Below are 24,665 nucleotides of genomic sequence, written 5' to 3' on the forward strand. Positions count from 1 at the left end.
TTTTCATCTCTTATGCTCTTCCCTCCCTACTGTGCACGGTTTGTCTGAGTTATTTGCTCATGAGCAGTCCATACAATTTTGCTCATTGCTCAGCTCACCTTTAGGATATTTCTGCAGGCAAAACCACAACAGCTGCGAGTGGCAAAGAGGTCAGAAAGATGAACAGCGGTCACCAGCGGCCAGGGAAACGGCTGCCTCAGGCAGAAGAAACAAAATGGTCACCACTGTCATGTGACTGGGCCCTTCTGCAGCGCTAAAACGTGGCAGTGAGGAAGGAACCAGCATGGCTGGAACTCATCTCTCTTCCAAGCTGTTTCCCTCAACAAGCTGTTATGCCCACTGGCATTCCTGGAGGGGGTGCAAATCAGGTGTCAGGATGCCTGTGTAAAGCACGCCCCCTCCAGCTACCAAGCCATTTGGGGAGGCAAGAGCAAAGCGGAGGAGACACCTCCACTCTGCTTTCATAGCAACAACTGCCTTGGAAGACAGTAGCAAGAGAGAAGAATCTTCACCTTGGAACTCCAATCTTGCTAAATTTCTCTGCAAGCTTCAGCCGATCACATTCACCTGTTTTATTTCTGCATCACTCAACAGCTGCCACATGTAGGCTTCCTGAGACGTTTGTTACTATGGGTCTGGAAATGTCTTATTCTAATGGACCATAAAAGCTTCAAGTTTCCTCTGCATCTGGAGTCTTCACAGGTCCCAAAGGTGTATTTTAAAATGTGTGTATGCCATGTCCTTTGTATGTATATATGTTTCATACATGAAGACACAGGCAAAGTGTGTTTGTATGCTAAGCTTCCTTCCTAACCCTTGGTCACTCTGTTCCAGGGGTGTCAAACTCATGTCATACAGAGGGCCGAAAAGCATTCATGATGCCTGCTGAGGGCCAGAGGTGATGTCATTACACAGGAATTGATGTCATTAAACAGGTCAAAACCAGAAATAAACACTCTGTTCTCATGTAGGAACTCATTAGCTGCTAATGACAGGAGAGAAAATACACAAATCTTGATCATATTTCAAGCTATGGGAGAGCCCAATTATCATGTGGACCACCCTTTCAGCAGTGTCACCTCCACATTGCTCAGCAGCTGAGAGCCCAAGGGCCAGATAAAAAGCTTCCAAGGGCCGCATCCGGCCCCCACGCCTTACATTTGACACCCGTGAGTCTATTCATTGTGTGTTCTCCATAACAAAAAGCGCAATTGTTTTGTATTGTTTGAACCTCGCCCTCATCGGGGTCCGATGGAAAAATACCCATAAGATTTCAGGTGTGTCTGGAATTATCAGATTGTGCAAAGAGTCTCAAACATGTTATCCTGATGTAGGCCTCCCAACAGCCAATGGGTACAGTTATTATGAGGCTCATACTGCTGACTGATGCCCATGGGAAAGACAGAGGCTGAGAGGTGGCAGCCTGTCTACACCCACCTGCCGGGTTCATGGCAGAGGTGAGACTTGCATTATGACATCCCAGTTAAAGGCAGCAGGAGGAAAAGGAGGCCCTGGGTTTAAATGGCCTTAGCATGGAAATGCAGCAGTCAGGATAAGGAAGATGCAAGCCATGCAGAATTTTCCTGCTTCCAGGAGCCTCTGAATTTAAAGGGAGCTATTTGAGCATACTGTTCCTGCCCAACCTACAAGCTTGGTTGGGGGTCCTAACGCTGGGCTGTGCAAGTTTCCCTTCAATACTGCGGAGACCACCATGCAGTTCACAGGGAATTGGCCACAGCCACACCTCAACTGAAACACCTGAATCACAGCCAAAGCACAGGGGAAGCAGGACTTACCTTTGTAGTAGGCAAACTGCAAGAAGTCATAGTGGAGGGGGAGGAAGTTGTCAATGGGAGAGAGTCGCCCGGGCCTCGTGGCCAGCTCCCTCACACACTCATGTTGACACAGCAGGACTTGCATGTAGTGGTCTGTGGTGGGGCAAACGGATGCAGACGGTGACATCAAAGGGGGCCACAAAACAGCCAAGGAAATGCCATTCTCGTAAGTCAAATGCAGAGCTTTGCTTTGCTTATCATTAAATAGGAACAAGGGGGATTGAGTTCCCATTTCAGGCCTGGCTTCTGGTAATTCTAGATGTGCTGCATATGATCGGCATCCTGCTGCTGCTGTTTTTATTTTGATTTTTGTATATTTTTTGCATTGATCTTTTATTGCTTTTTTTTTTTTTTAAGAACATCAGAAAAGCCCCACTGGATCAGGCCCAAGGGGGCCCACGCAGCCCAGCTTCCTGTACCTCACAGTGGCCCACCAGGTGCCTCAGGCAGCACACAAGGCAACAAGATACCAGTATCTTCTTGCCACTCCCTTGCTCCTGACACTCAGAGCTAGGCCGCTTTGAAAACCAGGAGCCCCATTTGCTTAGATGGCTTTCAAAGGGGATTGGAAAAATTCATGGGTGCCAAAGAGGAGCCTTTTGATGTTTCTGAAACACGACACGAGGGGCCTGCAAACAGAGGGAGTGTCTTCCCAGTTTTGATGCCGCTTTGGTTCAAGCAGGCTAACTCTCTAGCCCTGCTCACTCCACACAGCCCAAACTTGGGTTTGGTTTCCACTTAGGGATGAAGGGCTAAGCCAAGGCACTTTTGCGAAACTGCATTCTGAAGGAGACAGAGAGACGGAAAAGCTCCAGGAATGGATACCAGGATGCAGGTATCCTGTTGTCTTGTGTGTTCCCTGAGGCATCTGGTGGGCCACTGTGAGATACACGAAGCTGGACTAGATGGGCCTTTGGTTTGATGCAGCTCTTCTTATATTCTTATGTTATGTTCTTATATTTCCCACCTCGTGTTCCTCCTCCTCTTCTAATAAAACCAAAACAATATTCAGTGGAAATGTTTAAAACTGTTTAAAACCCTTATGATAACTAATTTTTAAAGCATTTTCTTTCTTTAGATCAGTATTTTCCACAGGGACGTGGGGGCTGGAAAGTAATGATTTTTGACAAAATGACATTTTTTTCCCCCAGCTGGGAAATGTTGCACAAATGAGACTGGGAGCAGCTGCTTTCTGCAGACACGTCAGTAAATGAAACAATGTCATTCCTAGAGTGAGAGGTCAATCAGTGCATAAGTCAAAAATGGCTCTTGCTAAACCGAAGAACTTGCATGTTAGTGGAAGAGAACTTGCTGGTGTGAAACAGACATACTTTTTCATCTCAGTCTCGCATTTGTCAGGAAGGCAGAACCTCTGACAGAACCTCCCTTCCACTTGCAACTGCAAACCTCCATCTGCATTATGCTTTCTGTCCCTGGAATCCACCCAGATATTGGGGAGGGAGTCCCACTCACTTACTGGAATTTCTCCTCTGATCATTAGTACGTTCTCCATGCATGCTACACTGCGAAAAGGCAGCCCCTGCTCTGCGGGATTTACAATCTAGATATTGACCCAAGGGAGTCAACAGAGGAAGGGAAGGGGAGTGAAGGGACAGTAGGTGGGGAGAGAAGATGCCATTGTTGTCAGTCACATACGTGAAGCTTAGTTACAGTACGGAAAAAGGACACAGGTGTGGTTGCAAACTCTGCATGGAAAATGTGGGTATTTGAAGGAGATAAAAGAGGAGGCACCACCCAGGTGCTCTGGGGGGCATGTTCTAAGCACATGGGGAGTAAAGGACAAAGGGCAGGCTCATTTCAGGGAGAAAGAGACTTCTGGAGGGTGGTGGTGTTGGAAGAGCCTAAGAGAGGGATCAGCTGTGCTGAAGTCAGCAGAGTGTCAAGGAGGATGAAGACAGAATAGAGACCTTTTGATCTGGCAGTTGTGAGCTCACTGGTGAGTTTTGTGCATGCAGCTTCACAGTGGAGTGCAGTGGGCAGAAACCAGACTGAAGGGGATCCAGAAGGAAAGAAGTCCAGGCTGTAGGAGTGCGGAGCATGTTCCAGTAGTTTGGAGGTAACATACAGAAGAGAGGAAGGACAGGGCAAGGGATTTTTTTGGGGGGGAGGGAAATGGCAAGTCTCGATGGAAGAGGGATGGAGCTTGAGGAGGAGAAAGGGTTGAAGATGTGGTAGAGAGGAGGGGTGATGGCAGGGCACACATGACTTCTGATCCTGTACATTTGAGCAAGCAGGAACAGAGCTGGGCTGCCTGTAAAGCCTCCTGTCTTCAGTTCACCTTCTCTACCTCAACTGCTTTGTCAGTTTAGTCAGAACTATTGGAAAGCTCAGAGGCAATAGAAAATAAAAGGCTGAGCTTAGTTCCCCCGAGACACCCTGGAGAAGGAAAAATTCCTCCAGATACCCAAGGTCCTCATATTGGAGAATGGGTTGTAAGGCTACAGTGCCACTGGGACCTTGGCCAGCACACCAATCACACCCTTCTTCCCACAAATATCTGCAAGACATTCCACTCCCCAGCTCTACCCAACAAGCACCTGCTCAACAGTCAATCTGGATGATTCCATCTGGTTGCCTACCAATCGACAGGCCTCCAGCTATGATGTGCTGCAGACTGAGACATCGAGATGGGTTTCTCTGCTGCTGGTCCATCTCCGTCTATGTCAGTTTGAAAGAGCAGGAAGCCCAGTTGAGCTGAAAGGGAGCTGGGCCTGAGGGAGGGACTCAGGGAGCAAGCTGAGAGGGTGGCAGCCAGGGTCCCTAAACAGCAGCACACTTGGAAGCAAGGGTGAGGAAGAGGCGGCTGCACCCTGCCCTCCTCAGTAGCACAGGCATCAATTCCAAGGCTCAGTCTTTCAGTCTGCAGGGACTCCTGAACACCAGGAGTTTTGCACTCCTGGGGTCTGTTGTTCGGAATGGCAATCTTTATTTTTTCCATGGTAGCAGCAAGAGCAGCAGAAATGAACCTCAGCCCAGAGAATGCGTCAGGCCTGAAATCCAGCTAAATAAGCTTCCCACAGCCAAAAAGACCAATCTCTGGCCAACATTTCCCCCAAAGGCCAATCAACCGTTTATGCTGCTCTTCATTCTTAAACCAGCCAGGCCAAGGGCCAAGTGAGGAATGAGGATCAGCAAGACCAGAGCGTTCGGAGCCCTCCGTGGGTTTCTCATCTCCTTTCTGCATGAGCAGCTGAGACCTGGTGCTGCAGCTTTCTGCCCCCAGATGCTGGCTTTCAGGAGTGAGAACAGGAATGAGGGACTTTGTTGACAATACCAGCCCTTATGACCAGAGAGCAGAATGAAGCCTATGGGTAGGCTGGGGGGGTTGGGTGACCATAAGAGATTGACAGCCCAATCCTATGCATGTCTATTTAGAAGTAAGTCCCATTAGAATCAATGGCACCTGCTCCCATGAAAATGTGGATAGGATTGGGCTGTGGGTCAAGGTGCTGAGAGGTCAGGAGAAATTGACACAATTGCTCCACGGTCAGGTGGACAAGCCTGAAGCATCCTGACAAACAGATGATAAGTCAATGTGTAGGACTAGAGGAAATAGGAATTGAGGGGACAGGGCAGGAGATACATTCATAGAAGGTGTAAGGACAGCAAAGGTAAAAGTCTCCCCAAAGTCCAGAGGTCTTTGGACTTTGGTCTTACAAGGACAGGTTTTGAAGGAGAACTTTCAGTTTAATGTTGGAGGCGGAAGAAGGCAGGCCAGCTCATTTAAAAAAATGTATTTATAAACTAGACAGAAGCCACCACTGTGAATGATCCCCACAACCTGTTGGCGCATGTTCCGCCACCTGCAATGCAATCAGTTCCTGGAGTGACAACATTTGTATTCACCTGCAGTGAGCAGGAATTTGGACTAGATGACCTCCATTGTCCCTCTCTAGTCACCCATTCTTTGTTCTAGTCAGGGCTGGGCCTCAGTCCAGGTCAGCTGGGCAGGGTTGAGGAGCCAGGTCCGGCAGACGTCGAAGCCCAGATCCCTTGCCGGCCTCTTCCACCAAGAGACTTACCTGCAATGGCTTCGTAGAGGGTAGCCTTGTACTCCAAGTACTCGTATTCCTCAAACCTCTGTGGGCCCTCGCACAAGATGCGGCATTCCTCGTCAGCAGTGCTGTATCCCCTCAGGGCCCGTTCCAGGAAGTCTGTGGCCAGGTGGAACTCCTCTTGCTCATAATGCCTCACTCCCAGAAGGTAGTCCTCCTACAAAACCAAGAATGGGCTGGTGTTAATTACCAGCATTGGGGGGGGGGGAGGCCTGGAGACCCCAGGATAGTAAACATGGTCTCTAAACTGCAAGCACAGCAGGGCTGGGGGTCCAACAGCAGGGAGGGCCCTTGTCTCTACGGAGGTCCACTTCCTTGGCATGCGGAAGGCTCCAGGCCAGTGTTTTTCAATCAGCGGTACATTGTACCACCAGTGATACCTGAGGTGAAGTTCGGTGGTACTTGTGGGACCCTTGGACACCTGCCACCTAGCAGTGAAACCAGGAACATTACACAAAAAACAGCAGTAGGACACTTGGCCTGGTGGGCAGAGCTCCAAAGCAAGGGAGAGCACCAGGATGAGGAAGAGAGGGCACCTGGATGAGGTAGGGTCTCTTGTTATCTGGTGTGCTCCCTGGGGCATTTGGTGGGCCACTGTGAGATACAGGAAGCTGGATTAGATGGGCCTATGGCCTGATCCAGTGGGGCTGTTCTTAGGTTCTTAACTACAATTCCCAGGAAGCCTTGCAGGTCTCTTGTTATCTGGCGTGTTCCCTGGGGCATTTGGTGGGCCACTGTGAGATACAGGAAGCTGGATTAGATGGGCCTATGGCCTGATCCAGTGGGGCTGTTCTTAGGTTCTTAACTACAATTCCCAGGAAGCCTTGCAGGTCTCTTGTTATCTGGCGTGTTCCCTGGGGCATTTGGTGGGCCACTGTGAGATACAGGAAGCTGGATTAGATGGGCCTATGGCCTGATCCAGTGGGGCTGTTCTTAGGTTCTTAACTACAATTCCCAGGAAGCCTTGCAGGTCTCTTGTTATCTGGTGAGCTCCCTGGGGCATTTGGTGGCCGCTGTGAGATACAGGAAGCTGGACTAGATGGGCCTATGGCCTGATCCAGTGGGGCTGTTCTTAGGTTCTTAACTACAATTCCCAGGAAGCCTTGCAGGTCTCTTGTTATCTGGTGTGCTCCCTGGGGCATTTGGTGGGCCACTGTGAGATACAGGAAGCTGGACTAGATGGGCTGTTCTTATGTTCTTAGCATGCTTTTTCAAACTTGAAACAGCCCTCCTGCTCACGCTGAGCCTCCTACTGCTGTTTGTTGTATCGTACCTGACCTCCCAACCCTGAAATAACTGGTGCTGATGTCATTGCCAATTACATCCAGTGGTACTTTGAATAGGTGGACCATGTGAAGTGGTACGGCAGAGGACAACCTTTGAGAAACACTGCTCCAGACTGAATTGCTAAACCATCCACACCTTTCTCGATTGTCCCACAGAAAACCTTCCTGAGACACTCCGCTGACTTCCCAACACTCTTCAGATTTCCCTGAATGGTCCCAAGACGTGTCATCTGAGAAAGAATCTCCAAACTAATTCTGAGTGCTGCTCTCAGACTGAAATGTGAGCTCCCCTTGATCAAGCCCCAGCCCCATTTCCCAAAGGGCTTCAGACTTCCTCATGCTTCTCAAAGAGTCTGCTCCCCTTTGCCTTCCTGTCAGGACATCCCTGTGCCAGACCCTGAAACTGACGAGGGGGGATCTCACTGCTGGCTCCCAGCCCCTGAGGGACAGCCACTGCCCCTGACAAAGCCACAACTGTGAGGCTGCAGCAGGAGGGAAGCCGGTGCCACCTGACTGCCATGGACCTATCCACTGCAAAGTTGATCAGAACCTGCCCAACAGTTGCTGACACTGCAGCCCCAGAAGGGACAAGCCCCCTCCTGAATGAAGCCTCCTTTCTCATCCCTCCCTAGCATCTGCTTACATCAGTTCTGCCCGGCAGCTCTTCAGCCCCAGAGGCAAACGGAGACACGTCTGCAAGGCCTTGAGGAAGTTCCCAGCCCGTTGCCCCAATCTCAAAGCAGGTACATCTCCTTTGCTTGAGAAGACAGGGAGGGGGTCTGGCAGGAAACAGGGGGCTGCACTTCACCCCTGGCCTCATCGTGGCTTAACTTCATTGTGGCTTGCTAAGTGTTCCTGCCAAAGGCTCAGATTCACCCTGCCCCAATATTCAGCAGGAAGACCTGCAACGATGTTACTGGAAGCACATCAAGGGTCCTATTCTGCTCCGAATAACTTTACCATGTGCTGCCTGGCCTCTCGGTCCACCAGATCAACCTTCCCCACCATGGTCTTGTAGTTCTCCACATCCTGCTGTGTCTCCAGGTGCTCTGGGTTGGCCAGGAAGAAGGTGTGTGCGGCATCCGCGGCCTTGTCCAGCTGGTTCAGCTGTGAAGGAAAAGAAGAGCAAGCAGGTCAGAAGACCAGAGAAAAGTCGGATGTCTGCTCCACTGCAAATCCCCCCCCATTTCTTGTTAACAATGTAAAATGCCTTACTCTACTTTCCTGCTAAAATATCCAAAGCACAGCACCTCCTCACGAAACAACAACAGTGCAATCAGACACCCTGAGCTCACTGCAACAGCAAGCAGTCCAAAATCACAGGCAAATAGATGGAGACAAAGCATTGCAGTAGCTGCCAATCACTCCTTGAAGGGGGAATAAAAGGTTGGGACTCAACTCCTGAAAACCCAAACGGCTAGCACCAGCCATGTCTGTTCCTGGCATATGCCTCATCCAGGAAGCAGCTCTGAAACCTCTGAAACTGAAGGAGGGATTCGGAGGAGCATCTCCAAAGTAGCCTTAAGTTCCAGGCAGGTTCATATGAGAGCAGCTGCCCCCTGAATCACTTTTGACGCCTACATCATTAATCTTTTCGCCTGCTGACTTTTTATGCCACTCTTCCCCTAGGGACCTTATGGTCCCTAGATGCCTTTCCCTCACAACAACCCTGCAAGGTATGTTCAGCAGAGAGTTGGTCCCTGGATCAAGGTCACCCAGCGAGCGTTGTGGTTGAACAGTCCTGGTCTTTCTGGTCTCACTGCACACCACAATGGCTCTGCAAGCACAGCACTGCTCCCACACTCAGCCTGCCCCCTGTGGCAAAGAAGGGAGCAAAAGTGGGGACAGGGCAATGCTTACAAAATAAAGTGGGTTTCATCACACGTTATTTCCAGTAAGATTTCTGACTTCTTCGGCACCAGTCTTCACCTGGTGAATCATCCTTTGCCCTGAGAGGAATGGACAGTCCATTCTGTTGGATTAATTCTTCTGGTTTTCGACTGTGGCCTTCAAACACGGCCACTCTCTCCAGAGAAGCAGGAGGAAAAGGCCACTGCAACCCTTCAGTTCACATCTTTGTGGAGCTCTGGCATTTTCGGGAGCAGAAGAGCCTAAAAGAACTGGGTGATCCCCTCTGAAAGGCTCCAGCTCCAAGGGGGATCAAAAGCACAGTTGCTTTTCTTAGAGGTGGCAGCCCAACCCTCCTCTCCAGCATGTGTTCAGGAAGTGCACTTCATGTTCTCACAGCGCACATCCCAGCAAGAATTGCAAGGTGAGCAAACAATCTTCAGAGTCAAGTAGTTGCCCTTCCCTGTTTCTCCAAAGCACAAAGGCGGCATGCAGTAGCTCTGGAAATTCTTCCAACCAGGAGTGGCAAACACACATTTTTGGTGCCCACATCAAACAGCCCTGAAAAATGTTTCCTTGAGGAAAGTATTCAACAGGAAATATCTGGGGAGGGGGAGAGAATGTGGAGGGTGGGTCACAGGCCAAGGGTCATCTGGGTCCAAATGCACTTGAGACAAGAGGAGAAAAATGACACCGTCCTCTCTAGGTAATTGCTCCGAGGCTGGGTTGTCTGGGCCTGGAATGTGTCAGGTTGATCCTTGCCATCTTCTCTGACTGGAATGCAATTAAAGGGAGCAAGCCAGGGCAAGGAAGTACCCTGAAAAGGGTGGGTTGGGCACCATATTTTTGGAATCTTCTCCCTAGGTCCACTTTGGAGCAGACCCAGACTCCTCAGGACATTTCCTATGACTTACAGCACACTGCTGCAAATCAGCAGCCCACTGACACACCACCCCCTGAGTCAATGAATTCAGGGCGGGGGATAGAGGGGAGGATTTCAGTGGATACACGCTGCAGGGAGGCTTCTAGACCTTGTGAACCCAATTAGGTCACCAGGACCTCAAGAGGATCTTAAAGCTTCTCTGGGTTAGAAGAGGTGCAAGCCAGCCCTTGATTTGGGCCGGCGCAAGCTGGTCCAGGAGGGTTGCAAATGTGCCATAAGGCGTGTCTGCGCATCCCCGGGAGGAAGCCAGGTCAGCGCTCAGAGAAGTGCTGGTCTGCAGAGGCCTACACAAGCCTCTGTGCCAGCTTCCTCCTTGAGTTGGCCTGGCTGTGCCAACGCAAGGCTCTGAGGTAGACGGGGAGTGGGGGGAGGTGTGGGCGGTCGGCAGCCCCAGGGGCAGGCAGCTGGGGAGCAGGAGGTGGGGCCAACCCCCATTCCCAGGGAGAACGGAGTGGCTCCAAGCTGCTCCACTCTCCTCGGACCTGTGCCACCTCAAGAGGTGGTGCAATTCCGAGGAGACCCTTAGGGGCCAGTGGTCCTTACACAGAGGTAAGGGGAAATATTCCCCCTTGCCTCTGGCTGAGCCGCTTTTGGCCCCTATCCTACACTGGATACAGCGCAAGCCTCTTGGTTTGCCTGTTCCAGTGCAGGATAGGATTGCGCCCTAAGGATTGCAAATTGAGCCAATGTGGTACTGCAGTTCAACCTGGACTTGGGGAGATCTGGGTTCAAATTCTCTGCAAGGCATGAAGCTCTCTGGGTGTCTTTGGAACAGTCATTAGGTCTTAGACTGACCTACCTCATAACATGGGGTGGGGAAGAGCCACAAATGTCATTCTGAACTCCTTGGAGGAGGGGCAATACAAAAATACAGCAAATGCCCATCAGAGTTGGAGAAGGAGACCCCTTCTAGCTAAGGGTCCAAAGGTGAATCCACAAGGGACAGAAGATGCAGGCATCGGCAGTGGAGGGAGCAGTGGAAAGTGAGCCAGGAATTGGCTAAAGGCACTTTGGAGGCTCAGGACCTCTCTCTGGGAATGTGGTGCAAGCAGCAGACCTTTGCCTTCACATATGCTCTGCTGGTATATTTGTAAATAAGTCAAATATTACCCAGGTCTTATTGCCCCGAGCCTCCAAGGCTCCCTCCTCCAAACGTCTGAGCAGTGCTGTCCCAGAACGTTCCCCCACTCAAGGAAGTGGGAAGCGCGCAAGGAGAGGTCTCCTGGAGTTCATCAGCTGTTTGTTGGAACCTCCTTGGGAAAGAAGGCCTGGCTCATGAGTGAGGAATTCGTCCCTTCTGGATACTGACTTTGCAACTGCTATTAACTAGGCAAGAGGCGTTTTGTTACTTGAGAAGCTGGAGGGCAGGCAGTGAATGGGAATGTTTCCATCTGGAAAAAGAAGATGGATCCCGGGATGGGGCAGAGATGCAATGAAGCACAAGAGGCCTGACGGAGAAAGGAGATCTCGTCTGCAAGCTCGCCCACCAGCGCCACAGCAGGAACACTGAAGGAAACAGGCTCTGAGCAATCAATCAATCGATCAGCAGCAGCTGCATCCTGGCCCCTCTGCCGGTCCCTCTGCCAAGGGCAAAACCAATCAGGAGCTGTCGCAACAAGAGGGATGCCCAGGCCTCAAAGTCTGGTGCTGCACCACTGCACCAAATCCCTGGCTCTGGTTCCATTTCACAGGGAATAAATATTCAGAATGCAGGCCGGGGGGGGGGGGGGAGAACTAAAACACAAATCCCTCCAAGGAGGACAAGCAGGAAAAACAGAGCCAATATCTGAGCATCTGGTTTGGGAATCAATTAAGGGTGGCCAAGAACTAGGGCTGCAATCCTAAGCATGTCTACTCAGAAGTAAATCCAACTGTGTTAATGAGGCTTACTCCCAGGAAGGTGTTTATAGGAATGCAGCCTTAGGCCTCAATCCTATTTCAGGCCTTCACTTCTGGAATTAGCGTTCCAGCAGTGTGAGGTCCTTCACAGCAGCGCAAAAGCCAGGACACACTCACATGTTTCTGGGCCACTGCTGCATGTGAGCACTGGCACACCATGCACAGCAGCAGCTCCAGGGGCCTCTGTTGCCACTGGTAAGTTGGCGGTGGGGCATGTTGTGGGCATGGAGAGGAAGCACCAGAACATGCCAGATCTTATGCCCTCTTTTGGAACCCTCCTTGGCCCTTTTCTCTCCTCAGTCACACACCAGCAAAATGGCTGGCATCCATCTGAGGAGATCGAGGCAACTGGGCAGCTTACCTGGGGTATTTTAATGTACAAATATTTGTACTTCTGCAGGCTGACCAATGCCCACCTCACAGCATGCAACACATGCTCCATTGATGCAAATAGGATTGATTGTTACTTTACACTACACATGATTTTATAAACCCCTTTGATATCACGTTCCCCGGCCTCTTACCCCAATTTTCTTTGTTTTTTAACTAAAGAGGCCCAAGCCGCCACTGCGCTCGCCACTGTTCGTCCCTTCATCGGCCCCTTTTACTGCTCTGCAATGTCCTTCTTGAGACAGAAACATTTGCAACTCTGCTACACAAACTGTACTGCGACATTCTTAGATAATGGTCCTTTTTGCTGCTGCCTGAAAAAATATGGCTCCAATTAGCCTCATGATCCAAAACTGAGAAATTAGGAGCAGCCCAAGAATATATGAAGCGTTGAAAAGCACTGGCCAAACTCAGAATGTCAGATTTTTACGGGTGCCGAGGATCAGTTAGAATCCAAGAGACTGCAGACGACACTGCTCAGTGGAAATACAGATGGCCTTCCTGCCAGCAACCACAGTGGGGGGTTTGCTTGCCAGTGGTGGCTGCAGCAGCAGAAGCAGCAGCTGGGGGTCGTTTTAAACTGGAGGGTTTGTGGAAAAGAAATGGCCACCCCACCAGCATCCAAACCTGCCCCCAAATGCTACAACCTCTGGAGCTTCCCGGGGAAAAACAGCAGGCACACCCCAGCCCCTGCACAGAGACACTCTACGACTGCTGCAGGCGGCAATGCAGACGTGGTCTAAAGAGATAAACAGAAGTCTCCACTGCTGCTGACAGTGGTAAATCCCCCCCCAATCTTGTCTCCGCAATGATGTTCCACTCAAATTTAAAGTCAAAAGCCCTCAAGCGACAATGTCAGCTCAGGACTCACTTCTGTAAGTAACATGAAGTGTGGGAAGGTCCTGTGGATGTCAGCGTTATTGGGGGAGAGGCTGTCACAGAGCAAGGACATGGCTGCAACCCACAGGCCTTCAGCCTCGGGAAGGGGGCTGTGGAGGCCCGGTCAGGGATCCACACATGAGGAACATGAGCATCACAGAAGTGCCCCGATTGCAGCAGGGAAGTGCTTGGGTCCCTGAGCCCAGCCACCTCACTGACCCTGTGCTCTTTCTCTGCATGCAGGTGGGAAGTTCCTTTGTGGGCAACAGGCAGCAGCTCCACCTGCTGCTTTACTGGGCACAGCTCAGCAAAACAATCACCCCCTGGACTGAACGCATGATGGCCCTGCAGCTTTATTCTGCCCTTTCTCCAAACAGCCAGGGCCACGGTTCTCTCCACCCACCTTGTCTTTCCACAACGAGGCCGCAGGGTAAGCTGGTCAGGCAGAGAGATGAAGATTATCCCCAAATCACCCAGTGAGCTTCATGACCAAGTGGAGCACTTGAACCGGGTCTCTCCAGGACCCCCACACTGACTCTGATCTATACAGAAGTGAACAAGAGGCATCGGAAGCCTCAGTCTGACTTGGCCTGCACTGTCTGACTTCTGCACTGTCCCCTTCATTTCTTTAGCCAAATAAAGACTTCCGCCAAGAGACAGCTGCCCTCTCCCTTTCCCAAAGAGAAGCCCACTGTGGGGCCAAAATTAGCAGCGCCAGCAGCCAAAGAGAGCCAAGGAGGGAAGAGAAGCCTCGCTCAGTTTCTCTCCGACACTGTCGCCAAGGCGGAGTCTCCTGGTGCCCAAGACTGGAAAGAATCTTCTTCTTCCTTCTGCCAAAGTGACAGTTATTCATTCCTGGCAGTCTGGCTGGCCTTTGCTTGCAGAGCTCCCCAGCCACCTCTAGAGCCTACAACCCCAGCAATGGAGTCAACGCTGAGGAATGCAAGGAGATGAGACCTGGTGCTTGGGGCAGCAAACACTCCTTGTCCTCAGTGAAACCAGAAGTTCCAAGCCAGGAATCTGGTTCCTCGACAACTGGAGTCCACCCTCTTCCTGACTCAGTTACCCTGGTTGTTCAGAAGCCACAAACCAGGTGCCCTGGGAGACCCAAGGGCTGCATGTTAAAGAAGCAGTCATGCTATTTCCAGGGCCCTGCCAGGCCACTGTGCTTTTTTCCCTGCCGCCCTTGTCAGTCTCTCTTTCTAGGCCTCCCTCTAGCAACCCGCACAAGTCGCTCTTTGTTCCCGCGCCTGTCCACACTCGAGCTCCCCTTTGAAAGTCAAACATGCCTCATTCTGTAGCACGGGGTTTATGGAGACTCAGAAAGGCTAGAAAGAGAAAAGTCATGTCGGGTCATGTTCTGGGAAAGTCATTGCCTCTTTTGAAAGGGATCCAGAGGCAGCAACGGCTTCCTACACTTGTACTTCCTGCCTGACAAGGGCCTGCCTTTGCTCAGAGCCTCCGGTGGGCTGATTCTCTCTGGACGCAAACAGAGAACATCCTGTTGTAAAAAGCAGGGGTGGGAACAGACAAAAACAAAAGTGAGATGTGTTGCCAAGAACAGGTGTCCTTCCTGTGGAGTACAAGATTCGCTTCTCCTCACTGATACATTAATTCTTCTTTGTAGCAATTTGAAAACTTTTATGTCTTTCTGCCCCGCAGGCCATTATCCCAATCTAGGGTTTCACAAGGGCTGCAAATTTCCTGAGAAAAGAAGGTGTTCATCATCATGAAATAGCCATCAACACATCTGAAGGTGATTGACAGCCCAATCCTGTCCAGGCCTTAAGCTGGTGAACCTCACAAGCCCTGGACTGGTGGCACGAAAGCCACATCTTATGCTTTGGGCCTGATGGCACAAGCAGTGGCCACCCCCTGAGACTCCTCAGATCTAAGCCACCAAAATAGCTGGCAAAACAGCTAGTGTAGGTTTGAGGAGATCCACTGGAAGCTCAGCAGCCTATGGAGAGCTACATAAGGTTTTAGTTACCTCTCCTGAGCTGTCAGGCCACACACATCCCGTTGCTCTGTCAGTGGGGCTTCATGGTCTGGGCTGGCTGGAAATAGGACTGTGCCCTCAGTGGGTAGCCCGGGTAGCCCTCTTAAACTGCAGTGCCCGGAACTGGACGCAGTATTCCAAGAGGGCTCAGACTAATACAGAACACAGCAGTACTGTTACTTCTCTTTATCTCCATACCAGACTTCTGTTGAAGCAGCCTAGAATCACATTCGCCTTCTTTGCAGTCACTTCACATTGCCGGCTCACATCTACCCTTGTCATCCACAAACACCCAGATCTTTCTCACACGTACTACTTACTGCTCCGGCAATCATTCCGAGTCTTATATGCATGCCTTTGATTTTTCCTACCTAAATACAAAAGTTTACATTTATCCCTGTTGAAGTGTATTTTGTTTGCATTTGCCCCATTTTCCACCCTGTCCAGGTCATCCTGGATCTCTGTCCTCTGGGGCAGTGGTTCTCACACTTTTAGCGCTAGGACCCACTTTCTAGAATGAGAACCTGTCATGACCGACCGCAAGTGATGTCATGACAGGAAGTGACATCATCAAGCAGATAGTTTTAACAATCCTAGGCTGCAATCACACGTACCCATGAGTAAGTTCCACTTACTATCATATACACAATAGCCTGTTAAAAGGACAGATCTGTAACATTTCCCCAAATGAAGCCACATATCAAACTAGCATCAAGTCTAATATACTAAAAATAAATTATTGAATTCAATGGGGACCCTCCTGAAATTGGCTCGTGACTCACCTAGTGGGTCCCAACCCACAGTTTGGGAAACACTGCTCTGGGGTATTGGCTCTCCCACCCAGTTTGGAGTTGCCTGGTATTTGATGAGCAGACCTCTGAGGAAATTCTCCATCTAGGGCTGCTTTACACATTACAAAAAATCCTCCAAGTAACTAAAGAAAAGCAGGAGATGCATTAACTAAACCTCTTTTTTTACTCCATTGGAACCATCGGAAGTGTGCCAGTACTCCTCATTTGCTGCTTTTGAAACAAGTCATTAAGATCTCATTATGCAAAGTTTTTTAATTAAAATCTCGTTTCTGTTTAAATTACATAAGGCTGGTTTTGTGCTGCTGTTTCCACTGATTTTTTATTGTTTCAGTTGTTCTCACTGCATATTCAGTTTTGCTGTGTGCTGCCTTGTGAGGTTCTTTTCAAATCTAAAAAATGGGCTATAATTTTTTTTAAAAAATACATAATTAAAAATTTAAGTATTATTCTAACGAATTGATTCACGGTTCAATCTAATGCAGGCCTTCTGTGTTCCATCAAGGGAAGGGCTTGGACTGCAGCCACAGCCACAACACCTGCAGTGTTGTTGTGTCAGCAGGAATGGCTGGTCACTGAGCACGTGACCCACCGGAGCACCTGGTAATAAGCTGGCTGCACAGGTGAGGTGTGGGTGGGGAGGGCACAATTGGGGCTGACGGTGGTGTATGTTGGGGGAGGGCAGGGAGTGGCTATCCATGACAGTGGCAGTGGTGGTCTCATACAGCCCCTGCCCGGCCTCAGCACGACCACTTGAACCGACTCAGACTTGCTCCAGCCAAAGAGCAGCTGTGGTGTGATATCCTATGCCCCAAGCCTGGCTTCAACACGCCCTCTTGGGCCCACTCAGACTGGCTGGTGCAGATCCGAGTAGACCCACTAGGGACTGTGGCAGAGTGGAATAGGTAAGCAAACATTTATTCCTTTATTTAGGACAGTGGTTCTCAAACTTTTAAGGAGCAACACTCCCTAAGTAAGTCTTCGCAGGAGAGGGACAAGGGCAGTGACATAATCTCCAGGATCACATTGTTAAGGAGGGCGAGGGGGGTGCTTTCACTTACTGTTGTCTTCTGCAAGCAGCAGGAGGTGCAGAGAGCTCTGTGCAGTCCTGCACAAGGCTTCCCAAGGCTTAGAATGTTCAGATACAGCGCACACAAACCACCTCCTGGCTGTGACACGAAACTGGAAGTGGTTTGCGTGCACTGTTTCTGAATATTCCAAGCCTGGGGAGCCCTGTGGAGGGCTGTGTGGGGCTACCCGCGCCTCCTGCTGCTTGCAGAAGCCCAAAGTAAGTGAAAACACCCCCCCCCCCTTACTGCCTTAGCAGCACAATATGCTGCTAAGATGCTATAAACAAGACGCTATAAACATCATCTTACACACTGCTTTAACTCATTTAGAGCATCGGGGGGCCTATGTAAGAATGCTCTTTGTGGACTTTAGCTCTGCATTTAACACAATTATACCACACAAACTGATATCTAAACTTATAGACCTTGGGTTTCCAGATCTAATCTGTATGTGGATCATGGATTTTCTGTCAAATCGCCCAGAGGGTGAGATTAAGGGACTTTGTTTCTTCTGCCAGGATTCTCAATACAGGTACTCCACAGGGCTGTGTGTTGAGTCCACTACTGTTCACCATCTATACTTCAGATTGCGACTAAGATGATTACTGGGCTGAGGGTAGGTTTGGGCATAACTAATGTAGAAGAATGCTTTGCAAAGAGGGAGGGGATGGGTCCCTGCCCACAGGCTCTTACAGTTAAGAAATCAAGACCAGGGAGAGAGACTGTGGAGACAGCGGTGGTGACTTAGTTCAACACACTTGGGCTGAATGACAGTGGAGCACAAGGACCACCAGGGCTGTGCCAACAGCTTCATGGAAAAGATGGCTTTGGAGGAGGGTATTCGGGGAAGCAACAGCACCAGACACAGGAACTGACTCCAGTGTCTGACTGCTGCTATTTGCCTTCCTGCGCCAGGCCTGCTCCTCTGCAAGAGGCTATGAGAGACAGGGGCAGCCTCCTCCAACGCCTGCAGTCGGAGAGTCCAAGCCAGAGATGACTCCTGCACTGCCAAGGAGAGGCCACAATAAATCCCTGTGCAGCAGCAGCAGAGGACACTGGAAAACATGTTATGATCATTGTTGGGATTAATGCAAAACACATCTTTGGTGCAACTGCTTGGAAACAGAACATTTTATCCTTCCCAGGAAAACAAAGGGCCAGAACAAAGGCTCGGATTCAAGCTCCACTGAGATGACAAGAACTTGAACGGGGCTTAAATCACATTGGCGGTCAGAGTTTCCTCGTGGCTGGGAGAGAATAAAGCCCCACGGCTGTCACGTGGACAGATGTTCACCTACACTGCAGTTGAAACGGTGTTGGAGTTTGTGGTCCTGTCTCCCAAGAACTCTGGGCACTGCAGCTGCATGAGAAGAGGAGCAGTAGCTGGGAGTTACAACACACTGAGAAAGTCACAACTGCCAGAATTATTTGCATAACACTCAGACTGGCAGACGGGAAGATCTCATTTTAAATAAGCTGGTAGCGTAGACAGAGACCAGTGCACGACCTCACACATAGAGAGAACTTAAAGGGAGCCAAGAATTAAAGATCCAAGGTCACTAGAAGATTGATGTGATTGGATGATCATGTGATTGGATGAGCCTCCAGTACAGAAATTAACACACAAAGAGAAGGCAGCCACCATGCACTGAAGGTTCTGTTGGCACATGGCCCTGCATGCAACCCATACCCTCCATTTATGCTGCCGACAGACAACAGCTGTGGCGAGCCCACATGTACTCAGCATTCATGTGCAGGCCCTGGGCAAACAGAGCCTTGAATATGTGGAAGAACGGAGCACCAAGAGCGGTCCCCAGTCCTGTCCATGCATCAGGGGATGACTGCACAGAGCTCTGGTCTTCAGTGCCAGTTGCCTCCTTCACCAACCAGCTTTAACCATGTCCAACGTTCAAGCATTCTGAAGTGTGCCTCACATCCCTCAGCCAGTAGTTACAAATGAAGAAAATGCCCAGCTGTCCAGCTGTTCAAATTGCTCAGAACGTGAAGAGAAATCACCAGCTTGAGCCAAGAGGTACTGATGCAAGAAAGCTGGTCACAGACACGTCCCTGATCTCACGGCAAGGGGAAAAAGGGGGAACACTGGAGTGATGGTTCTCAGCACCGGCATAAGGAAAAGCAAATGCTGTCACCCTGAGGCGGGCTGTTGGGGCTGTGCCCATGCCTTGTTTAACTTGGAGGGTCTCTGTAAGAGCTGAATTTGCAGTGTGACGTCTAAGGCTGACAACCAGGGAAGAGTTCAGAAGTTAATGGAGTTGGGATTGACTCTTCAGCAGATGCAAATATTTGCCTTGCATGTCCCCCCCTTCACACACAGCAAGTGGTTCAGGCTCCAGGTCAGATACCTGAAGAACATGAAGTCTTCATGTTCACTGATTTAATCTCAGCTGCTTTTTTAAGGTCAGCAGCATGAATTTGCTTCCCCAGCTGTTGTCTGCACAGGGCAGAAACTGCCTTCAGAGCAGTCTCAAGTACTAGATGCAAACAATGGCAGACACAAGAATCTCCGGATGTTTGCTGATCCTGGAAGAAACCCTCATGTGGCTCTCAGTCTCTTCACTAGACAAGCTTTTTTGCCTGCGCAAAGCATCACAGTGTGGCATGGATGGGGCATGATGGGAGACATGGTCAAGGCTGTGGCAACCACGTGGTAGCACAGGGAGAGTTGTGTTTTCCTTAACCCCAAAAAGAGTGAAACAAAAGGGCCAAGGGAGCATAAGAACATAAGAACAGCCCCACTGGATCAGGCCATAGGCCCATCTAGTCCAGCTTCCTGTATCTCACAGCGGCCCACCAAATGCCCCAGGGAGCACACCAGACAACAAGAGACCTCATTCTGGCGCCCTCCCCTACATCTGGCATTCTGACTTAACCCATTCCTAAAATCAGGAGGTTGCGCATACACATCATGGCTTGTACCCCGTAATGGATTTTTCCTCCAGAAACTTGTCCAATCCCCTTTTAAAGGCGTCTAGGCTAGACGCCAGCACCACATCCTGCGGCAAGGAGTTCCACAGACCGACCACACGCTGAGTAAAGAAATATTTTCTTTTGTCTGTCCTAACCCGCCCAACACTCAATTTTAGTGGATGTCCCCTGGTTCTGGTATTATGTGAGAGTATAAAGAGCATCTCCCTATCCACTCTGTCCATCCCCTGCATAATTTTGTATGTCTCAATCATGTCCCCCCTCAGGCGTCTCTTTTCTAGGCTGAAGAGGCCCAAACGCCGTAGCCTTTCCTCATAAGGAAGGTGCCCCAGCCATTTGGAAAAGGTGCAAAAGAGAGCGACTAAGATGATTACGGGGCTGGGGCACCTTCCTTATGAGGAAAGGCTACGGCGTTTGGGCCTCTTCAGCCTAGAAAAGAGACGTCTGAGGGGGGACATGATTGAGACATACAAAATTATGCAGGGGATGGACAGAGTGGATAGGGAGATGCTCTTTACACTCTCACATAATACCAGAACCAGGGGACATCCACTAAAATTGAGTGTTGGGCGGGTTAGGACAGACAAAAGAAAATATTTCTTTACTCAGCGTGTGGTCGGTCTGTGGAACTCCTTGCTGCAGGATGTGGTGCTGGCGTCTAGCCTAGACGCCTTTAAAAGGGGATTGGACAAGTTTCTGGAGGAAAAATCCATTACGGGGTACAAGCCATGATGTGTATGCGCAACCTCCTGATTTTAGGAATGGGTTAAGTCAGAATGCCAGATGTAGGGGAGGGCGCCAGAATGAGGTCTCTTGTTGTCTGGTGTGCTCCCTGGGGCATTTGGTGGGCCGCTGTGAGATACAGGAAGCTGGACTAGATGGGCCTATGGCCTGATCCAGTGGGGCTGTTCTTATGTTCTTATGTTCACTATGTCTTTTTTGAGATGCGGTGACCAGAACTGGACAAAATACTCTAGGTGTGACCTGACCATCGATTTGTACAATGGCATTATAATATTAGCCGTTTTGTTCTCAATACCCTTCCTAATGATCCCAAGCATAGAATTGGCCTTCTTCACTGCCGCCGCACATTGGGTCGACACTTTCATCGACCTGTCCACCACCACCCCAAGATCTCTTTCCTGATCTGTCACAGACAGCTCAGAACCCATCAGCCTATATCTAAAGTTTTGATTTTTTGCCCCAATGTGCATGACTTTACACTTGCACATTGGGGCAAAAAATCAAAACTTTAGATATAGGCTGATGGGTTCTGAGCTGTCTGTGACAGATCAGGAAAGAGATCTGACATTCAAGCGCATCTGCCATTTTGCTGCCCATTCTGCCAGTCTGGAGAGATCCTTCTGGAGCTCCTCACAATCACTTCTGGTCTTTACCACTCGGAAAAGTTTGGTGTCGTCCGCAAACTTTGCAACCTCACTGCTCAACCCTGTCTCCAGGTCATTTATGAAGAGGTTGAAAAGCACCGGTCCCAGGACAGATCCTTGGGGCACACCGCTTTTCACCTCTCTCCATTATGAAAATTGCCCATTGACACCCACTCTCTGTTTCCTGGCCTTCAGCCAGTTCTCAATCCACGAGAGGACCTGTCCTCTAATTCCCTGACTGTGGAGTTTTTCAGTAGCCTTTGGTGAGGGACCGTGTCGAACGCCTTCTGAAAGTCCAGATATACAATGTCTATGGGTTCTCCCGCATCCACATGCCTGTTGACTTTTTCAAAGAATTCTATAAGGTTCATGAGGCAGGACTTACCCTTACAGAAGCCATGCTGATTCTCCCTCAGCAAGGCCTGTTCATCTATGTGTTTTGAGATCCTATCTTTGATGAGGCTTTCCACCATCTTACCCAGTATGGATGTTAGGCTGACCGGCCTATAGTTTCCCGGGTCCCCCCTCTTTCCCTTTTTAAAAATAGGCGTGACATTTGCTATCCTCCAATCTTCTGGCACGTGGCCGTTTTGAGGGACAAGTTGCATACCTTAGTCAAGAGATCTGCAACTTCATTCTTTACTTCCTTAATAACTCTTGGGTGGATGCCATCAGGGCCCAGTGACTTATTGATCTTTAATTTATCAATGAGGTCTGAAACATCTTCTCTTTTAACCTCTATCTGACTTAACTCCTCGGTTAGGAGGGGCCGTTCGGGCAGCGGTATCTGCCCGAGGTCTTCTGCCGTGAAGACAGATGCAAAGAACTCATTTAATTTCTCTGCCATCTCTAAGTCTTCTTTTATCTCCCCTTTCCCTCCCTCACCATCCAGAGGGCCAACCGCTTCTCTGGCGGGTTTCCTGCTTCTAACATATTTGAAGAAGCTTTTATTATTCCCCTTAATGTTGCTGGCCATGCGTTCCTCATAGTCTCGCTTGGCCTCCCATATCACCTTCTTACATTTCTTTTGCCACAGTTTATGTTCCTTTTTATTCTCCTCATTAGGGCAAGACTTCCATTTACGGAAGGAAGCTTCCTTGCCCTTCAAAGCCTCTCTAACTTGGCTGGTTAGCCATGCGGGCACCCTCCTGGATTTAGTGGAACCCTTCTTTCTTTGCGGTATACACCTCTGCTGGGCCTCTATTACTGTTGTTTTAAGCAGCCTCCATGCACTCTGGAGCTGCTCAGGTAACTCAGGCCTTTCTTCTTATGGGTCCACCCACGTGGGTGAAAAATCACCCATTTTTCAAGGCAAAGGAATTAGACTTTTCTAGGCCTGCAGCCAAATTTTTGGCTAGCTCGCTCAAATCAATGGATCGCATTCAGTCCCTCAACTGGCAGCTGGGGAGAAGGGCTGCAGACAGGCAGTGGAAAGCCAGCTTTTTGTCTATAAGGAAGTATAAATAGCGTACAATGACTTCACTGGAGAAATTGAAGTAAAAAAGGATTGCATCACAAATGTACACTGGCCACAGAAGCGGAATGGCAATGACAGACTGAGGAGAGCCATTGCTCAGCGTCTGGGCACATAGTGGGTAGGGAGAAGATCCCAGGTTCTGTCTCCACTTAACAATCATCAGCCCCCAGATCTCTCTCTCTCTCTCTCTCTCTCTCTCTCTCTCTCTCTCTCTCTCTGGACCATTGCCTGAACACAGGAAGAGTTGTTGCCGCTCAGACCTGTCACCAGATCTGACCCAAGAGCTGACTCAGAGCAGAGGGGAAAATGGCAAATCATTTTGAGAGGCTCCGCGCAACTTCTCCCAGATCATGTCCAGTGGCCAACTGGCAGGTCACATGCTTGGTTAGCGCCTCCTCCTGGGTTCACATGGGTCATGAAGAAGAAACAGAGCTGCCTTATGGACGACGAGTCCCTCCAGCCCCAGAATGGTCTCCTCACCCACACTGTTCCTTCTAAGTTGCACAGCCACATGGCTGCACTGCCTGAAGCGAAGCCCCACACACCCTGAAGCTTGATGACATCGGACGTCATCACTAAGCATCATAAGACATGATTGTGCTGCTGTGCAGCCACGGAAGGGCTCTGGGCAGTGGCAAGATGGCACTCAAGGGAACCCTGTGCATCATGCAGCAAATCAGCTAGGATGCTTATTTAATCCTAGCTTGGCAGACCACTCACAAGCCTTGGGCCCACATGTGAGGAAAGAAAGCATCTTCCCTCCATTCCTTGTTTAGGACAAGCTGAAATTTGTCATGATTTTCAAATGCTGCGAATCTCTGGTTTACACAGAACTTCTGAGAAAGTAAAGATACAAAAGCAGTGCCCTAGAAGGAGGGGATTTGCCCTAAGTTACCCAGTACATCCACTACTAAGCCAGGCTAGAACCCATCCGGGCAAGCTACATGTGCCAGCCATGAAAGCATCACACCCCCAGGCTGCACTGAGATCTCTGCTTAATCACAGATGTCCTGTGCAGACTTGGGCACATCACCTCCACTTCAGTCTCCCTATCTGCCAAATGGGGCTCTTTTCTCCTGACAACTCACCCCCCCCCTCCCCACCTCACAGATCTGTTGTGAGAAGGAAATGAAATTCTGTAACATGCAGAAAGCAGCTGCTCTTGAGACCCAAGCAATGGGTCGCCATGGCTACTACCACTGGCTCCCCCGCCGAGGTCCCCAGTGATGTTTTGTTAGAGAATGCATGGCACATGATGTCATGCTGCTCACCGCCCCAGCGTCAGTCAGCCGGTGAGTGTGGTTGGGGAAAGCCCTGAGCAGGATGAGGCCACGTCACACATTTCTTCCACTGAAATCACAGTGGGACACAGAAGGAGACGAGGACCGGCAGCCCCCACATGTGCACAGCTCACAGGAACCAGAAAGTGCCCAGCCCACACTCAGAGTCTTGGGCCTAGAGAAGCCAAATTTCCAACCGGCTCTTTCTGCCAGGTAGGGACAATCCCCTGAGCACATCTCCTTTACGCTTCTTCAGTGGTACAGGAACCACGAGCAAAACAGCCTTCTGTCCATAGGAAGGAGAGCACAGAATCGTCTCGGTCACAGGCCTCAGGCTGCTGCTTTTTAATTGACCCTGACAAACAGTTGATAGGAGGAGGGCTGGCGGACAATGCGGCCGCTTTGTTTCACGCTCCCTGTGCTTCTGGAACGGACTCGGGCCATTTCGCCTCCTGGGAATGGAGCGGGGAGCAAATGTGCAGGCCGGAGCCATGACTCATTCCCCACTCCCTGCCAAAGTAGTAGTGCTGGATCAAGGAA

General features: G+C 50.1%; 1 protein-coding gene across 1 annotated transcript in view; it reads right to left on the reverse strand.

Moving 5' to 3' along the window:
- The window catches only part of P3H2 (prolyl 3-hydroxylase 2), a 98,280-nt gene that overhangs the window by 29,557 nt on the left and 44,058 nt on the right, over positions 1–24,665 (reverse strand). The window contains exons 2-4 of the mRNA XM_066621584.1: positions 8,158–8,304; positions 5,879–6,068; positions 1,797–1,928 (exon numbers count right to left, since the gene is read on the reverse strand). Coding sequence (XP_066477681.1) covers positions 1,797–1,928; positions 5,879–6,068; positions 8,158–8,304 — 469 coding nt within the window. The remainder of the gene's footprint in view (positions 1–1,796; positions 1,929–5,878; positions 6,069–8,157; positions 8,305–24,665) is intronic.

Source organism: Tiliqua scincoides, chromosome 3 (genome assembly GCF_035046505.1).
Source record: "Tiliqua scincoides isolate rTilSci1 chromosome 3, rTilSci1.hap2, whole genome shotgun sequence".
NCBI classification, from domain to species: Eukaryota; Metazoa; Chordata; class Lepidosauria; order Squamata; family Scincidae; genus Tiliqua; species Tiliqua scincoides.